General features: G+C 46.4%; 1 protein-coding gene across 2 annotated transcripts in view; it reads right to left on the bottom strand.

Moving 5' to 3' along the window:
- Positions 1-578: 578 nt before the first annotated feature.
- fam151b (family with sequence similarity 151 member B) overlaps positions 579-6,161 on the bottom strand; it is a 5,694-nt gene continuing 111 nt past the window's right edge. Inside the window, exons 1-6 of one of the 2 annotated variants that reach the window (XM_072432606.1) lie at positions 6,030-6,161; positions 5,800-5,925; positions 4,564-4,723; positions 2,896-3,113; positions 1,914-2,049; positions 579-879 (exon numbers count right to left, since the gene is read on the bottom strand). The exon at positions 6,030-6,161 is cut by the window's right edge and continues 111 nt beyond it. In XM_072432606.1, the coding sequence (XP_072288707.1) occupies positions 735-879; positions 1,914-2,049; positions 2,896-3,113; positions 4,564-4,723; positions 5,800-5,925; positions 6,030-6,161 (917 nt within the window). In that variant the 3' untranslated portion in view covers positions 579-734. Of the gene's footprint in view, positions 880-1,913; positions 2,050-2,895; positions 3,114-4,563; positions 4,724-5,799; positions 5,932-6,029 lie in introns of both variants that reach the window. The other variant, XM_072432605.1, reaches the window with a different exon arrangement.

Consider the following 6,161-nt stretch of genomic DNA (forward strand, 5'->3'; position numbering starts at 1 on the left):
GGAGGAGGAAGAAGAGCTCGAGGAGGAGGAAGAGCTCGAGGAGGAAGAAGAGCTCGAGGAGGAGGAAGAGCTCGAGGCGGAAGAAAAAGAGCTCAAGGAGGAGGAAGAGCTCGAGGATGAGCTGGAGGAGGAAGAAGGGCTGGAGGAGGAAGAAGAGCTCGTCAGGGAAGAAGAGCTGGAGGAGGAAGAAGAGCTGGAGGAGGAAGAGCTCGAGGAAGAATAGCTGGAGGAGGAAGAAGGACTCGAGGAGGAAGAAGGACTCGAAGAGGAAGAAGAGCTGGAGGAGGAAGAAGAGCCTTAGGAGGAACTCTTGAGTCATTTCCTGTACCACTACTTTGGTAGTTGTAGAGTATTACACAGGTAAAAGTACACAGTACACAGTACAAACTGCATACATTGTCAAACTACAACTGCGCGCTGACATTAGCATGACAGGAAAGCTAGCTTTGTTATTCTCACCTTGTAATTCCCTCTGAGGCCAGTGGAGGGAAGCACCAGATGTGAAGCTGTGAGTGCGTCTTGAGGACCATGTGACGCCAAAGCAGATGTTTAAGGGCAAAAACAACACAAATAACATGTGGTATTTAATAAGAAAATAACTTTAATATTCCACTTTGCAGCATTTAAATCAATTATAATTCAAGCTCCTCGGTGTCTTTGAGTCTTTAAAAAGGCGGAGTGAACGTCTGATTGTCCCGGTTCAGGGGTCAGTTTAAGGGTCAGTCTGACCCGGTTCAGGGGTCAGTTTGAGCCAGTCTGACCCGGTGCTCGTCCGGCAGGTCGTAGTAAACTCGCTGAGGCTCCAGACGTTTCCTGAGTCGCAGAAGGTCGTCCGTCTTCAACGTGTCGCTCTGCCCCGTCCACACGGTCAGACTGTACCTGTGACGGTCAGGGAGGGAACCAGGCGTTACCGCGGGAACAGGAAATGACATCAGAGGCAATAAGTAACAAAGTAAATTTTTCTTTGATTTTCTAATTTCTGACTTAATTATAGTTTTACACCGATCGAGCAGGTATTTGTGGAGAAAACGTTGAAAATTCTGTTGAAAATGACGGGAAGTGACATCACACCAGGGACAGGAAGTGACATCACACAAGGGACAGGAAGTGACATCACACCAGGGACACCCATTCCAGTCAAAGTTTATGCAGAATTTACACAAAGAAACAACTTTTTTTGTCTCTAAACATGAATTAGACAAAAATTTTGCCCCAGTGTTTGATGGGTAATTTCCTAGTGTGATGTCATCAATTACAAACAGGAAGTGAAATTAAAACTTAAAAAATGTGTTTTTATGGGATACAATTTGTATAATTTTGAGCAACATTCAAAATGTATTTATCTTAACTGCCTCTTAGCTAAAGGAGCCGTCCTCCCTGCAGGTTAAAGGAGCCGTCCTCCCTGCAGGTTAAAGGAGCCGTCCTCCCTGCAGGTTAAAGGAGCCGTCCTCCCTGCAGGTTAAAGGAGCCGTCCTCCCTGCAGGTTAAAGGAGCCGTCCTCCCTGCAGGTTAAAGGAGCCGTCCTCCCTGCAGGTTAAAGGAGCCGTCCTCCCTGCAGGTTAAAGGAGCCGTCCTCCCTGCAGGTTAAAGGAGCCGGTCGCCCTGCAGGTTAAAGGAGCCGGTCGCCCTGCAGGTTAAAGGAGCCGTCCTCCCTGCAGGTTAAAAGGAGCCGTCCTCCCTGCAGGTTAAAGGAGCCGTCCTCCCTGCAGGTTAAAGGAGCCGTCCTCCCTGCAGGTTAAAGGAGCCGTCCTCCCTGCAGGTTAAAGGAGCCGTCCTCCCTGCAGGTTAAAGGAGCCGGTCGCCCTGCAGGTTAAAGGAGCCGTCCTCCCTGCAGGTTAAAGGAGCCGTCCTCCCTGCAGGTTAAAGGAGCCGGTCGCCCTGCAGGGGGCGCTCTAAGCGTAACAGATGATCACCTGGGCGACTGCTGCAGGAGCCAGAGCAGCTGAGCTTCAGACTGTCCAATCAGAGCGCCTCGGACCGGGAACGTCACGGGGTTTTTCAGACTTCTGCAGATCTGCTCCATCTCACGCACCATCTCCCAACTGTAACCTGGAGACGAGCAAGGTTACGTCAGATGCCCTTCCATTACACTGGACTGTTGCAGCCAATCTGTTAAAAGTGCCTCTGAGAAGTTTAACAATGTCTAATGTTGACTTTATTCTGTGTGTTTATACCTGTTGTACATATTAAATGACAGTTTTACACCGATGGAGCAGGAATTTGTGGAGAAAATGATGAAAACTCTGCAGAAAATGACAAGAAGTGACATCACAGCAGGGACAGGAAGTGACATCAGACCAGGGACACTCATTCCAGTCAAAGTTTATGCAGAATTTACACAAAGAAACAACTTTTTTGACTCTGTAAACATTAATTCAACAAAATAAAGTCACTCTCCTATAATTTGTCTGTCAAATTAAAAACAACTGTGACGTTAGATGAGTTTTGGCCCATTGTTTGCTGGGTAATTTCCTAGTGGGATATCATCAATTACAAACAGGAAGTGAAATTATAAACCTAAAAAATTAGCAATTCTGGGACAATTTTCTTTAAAATTTTTAGTCAAATTTAATATATATAAATATTGACTGCATTTTAGTTCAATGAGACGTCCGACCTGTAGGGGGCGCTTTCATTTGTTTGATTTTTATCGTTTCTGTGCCACTCCCACATTTACTTTTACATTTTACTCATTCTGAAATATTCTGCATTATTTGTGTTTTTCTCGACCTTTAAACCTGCTCTCGACCTTTAGTGTGGCGTCTCATGTTCTAGAACTTTACACCTGGATCTCTGCCATTTCCCGCTGCACTCACTGAGCTTTGGCGCCCTCTACAGGCTGCAGAGTGAATGACACAGATAAACAGTGATCAGGCTGAAGCTAACGGCTCGTACCCGGGTTCTCCGCTCCGTGCGTCCAGCCGGTGGTCCAGCCCAGCGACAGCACCGTGTCCGCAGGCCGAGCCCCCGCGGCGAGCAGGAACAGGTGAGGGTCTAGGGGCGAGGCCACACCCCCAGGGCCGGGCAGCACATCGGCGTTCAGCCACACGGGGCGGGACGAGCGGCCCAAGGTCTGCTCCAGCAGCTCCATGGAAGGAGCTACAGCGTCCAGGCTGAAGGAGACACGGGAGGAAACAACGCACGGGCAGGGTTAGCGTGGCTCTGAAGGGCGGGGCAACGTGACAAACACACCTATATTTAGGATTTTCAAAGAACCTGGGTTACATTTCACGTTAAAGAACCAATATTATGCATCGTTTGTCTCGTTTATTGGCCTTAAACGTGCTCTTTACTGCCTTTGCTTTGGCATCTCGTGTTTTTACAACTTGTGTTTAAAGTAATGTGGGTGTTTAGTCGTCAAGAATGGAGTTACGGCTCCATCTAGTGGCAGCAGTGGGAATTACAAAGAGGATTTAAACAAAGCCATCTACCCGGGATTCACGCGCAGCGCGGTTCTTGTGTTTACATTCTATTCATTCATTATAACAGAGCGGCAAATAAAAACTGGTATTTTTGTTGATGTTGTTGTTGTTGTTTGTATTTTCATCATATTTTACCCACGAGTAAAAACTGTCAATATCTAACTTCGACCTCTAGTTTCTTAAGTTGTGTTTTTGGCGCATTATTGTCTCGAATAACGGCAGATTTAAGAAATGTTTATGACAAGGTTGTTAACGCGTATGCTAATTTCGGGTGCTAATCGCTAACGCTAACTATCTACGCAGAACACTCCTGCATGTGTTCTGCAACTCTGCGGTGACTCGCGTGTGATTTCAGTCGGTAAAACAGCCCGTGTTTGGAAGCTAACGCTAACGCTCCCACTGGAAACGCACTAGAGCTAATATGTGGAAGGGCACCAGGTCTATTTCCCCCCCTGACACGCTAATGTAAACACGGTTGTACGGTTGTAATGAATGTGAGTCTGTGATGATTTATGGACTTAAAAACAGCAGAATCTCCGTTAAGTTACAGTTAGTGATGAAGAAACTTTAAAAAATAAATATTTAAAAGCACAGGAAGTCGAATTACCTCTACTTCCTGTGTCATATCTGCGCTCGTGTCCAACCAGGAAGTACAATTATAAACTTTACATAAACAGTCAAACTGGGACAAATGGGTCAAATGTTGAGTCAAATCTGAAATATCTGTGTCTAAACAGTCATTTGGACTTTAAACGAAGCTCGAGCGTTCCCAGTCCAAACGTGCAGCTGAACCCGAGTGTGTTACTATGGTTACGCTCTCGTTGCATTCATGTGGTCGCGTTAAACTCTGAAGCGCCGACCGCAGACTCGGGAAAACGGGCTTTAAGTTTACACACTGACTGAATGGATTTAGCAATAAAACATCACAAAAAAACGTCTAAAACCATTTACCGTATTTTCCGGACTATAAGTCGCACCAAGAAAGAAAAAAACACACGAGGATGAAATGCGGTGTGTGAAAATAACAAATAATATCACATATAAGTCTATAAGTATAAGTATAGAAGTATAGAAGTATAAGTATATAAGTATAAGTATAAGCTATGGTGGCTTCCTGTTTGGATCGACACGTGCGACTGACCTCTTAAAGTCCAGTTTGATTCCCTTGTGGGTGGTCTTGAGCGCCTGAAGCCACGCCCCCAGAGTGATGTCACTGTCCGTCTGCGGTGGGTGGGCCATGACGGGCTCTTTGGGCTCCGGGGCCCGCATCAGGACGTCGGCCTCCAGCATCAGGGTCGAGTCTGGAGATAGAGGGACGATCAGAGAGAAGAGCTCGTGAAACTGTTCAATATGAAACAGTCACACCAAGTAAACCAGGAAGTGAACCAGGAAGTAAATGGTACAAAATGGAAAACTTGATTGATTTTCTTTAAAAAAAATTGGCCCGTTGTCTTTACTGGACAGAACAGTGCAGCATGAAATGGGGGTGAGGAGCAGGGAGGACATTCAGCAGCTTGCAGGAGGCACAGAGCCGGGCACATGTGCTGAGATTATTAGGCCCAAGCGCCACCTGCTGGTGAGAGGCCTATTAGTTTAAAGAAATACACATTTTAAATTTGCTGTTGTTAGCGCAGATAAAGTCAGAATTGTGTCAAACTTGAATCAGTTGTTTAAACTCTTTGCCCCAAATCTACTTGAAGTCTTGACGCGACAGCGCCCCCTACAGAGTGAAATTACATTTTATAAGGAGAGTAAAATATTTAGTTTTTCAAAATGTTAAGAAATTTGGCAAAAAAAATCAACTTTGGCATTCTGATCAAAATAGTAATTTAGACCCATGTCATATTTGTTATGCCGTAGCCGTAGTGATGGGGAAATGGGGAAAATTGCCAAATCTCTGAAATGTGAACATGTTTACACTTTATACTTTTACAAACTCCTCCAAGTGCGTTCTAAGAGTCACAGTCTCTGTGCGGCGGAGCCGCAAACATTTCTCTTTATTTGTGAAGCAAAGGGAAGAAGACGCTACAGATTCAGCAGTAGGTGAAATAAAAGGTCAATTGGGGCGCGTTAGCGCTGATTCCTCTTGCGTTGTCGTGCTGCGTGGCGGAGGCCGATCATTGCCGCTTGCGGCTATATATTTTTTTTGTCTAATATTTTATTCGACTTTCATCATAACTTAAGTGCGTCATAACAAATAAAAATGAGCCACAGAAGTCAGTGAGGGGAAAGAGCATGACAGTAACAAAGATATAGGTAAAGTACAGTTTGTGTACTGTACTCGCCTCCGTGTACTGTGTACTGTGTACTGTACTGTGTACTGTGTACTGTACTGTGTACTGTGTACTGTGTACTGTGTATTGTACTGTGTACTCACCGTGTAAAGCCTGGGACACTTTACTTCTGCTGTTCACTGCGTGGGCCCACGTCACGTCCGCTGCATCTTCTCTTTTTATCAACCCGAGACCCACGAAGTAATCCAGAGTGTGGTCAGACATGTCCTCTGCTCCTGGGCCGCACCACCACAACAACAACAACAACAACAACAACACGACAGTTAGCATCCCAGGCTAGCCCCCGCTAGCTCACGTACTGTTCCCGACTCACCGTGTGATGTCCGCGGCGTGTGAAGTGTCAGGGCCCCGGTGAGCACGAGCAGGGCCCCGGTGAGCACGAGCAGGGCCCCGGTGAGCACGAGCAGGGCCCCGGTGAGCACGAGCAGGACTCCACAGACCAGGG

Source organism: Eucyclogobius newberryi, unplaced genomic scaffold (assembly GCF_026437365.1).
Source record: "Eucyclogobius newberryi isolate DKJ021-1_F unplaced genomic scaffold, fEucNew1.0.hap1 SCAF_6, whole genome shotgun sequence".
NCBI lineage: Eukaryota > Metazoa > Chordata > Actinopteri > Gobiiformes > Gobiidae > Eucyclogobius > Eucyclogobius newberryi.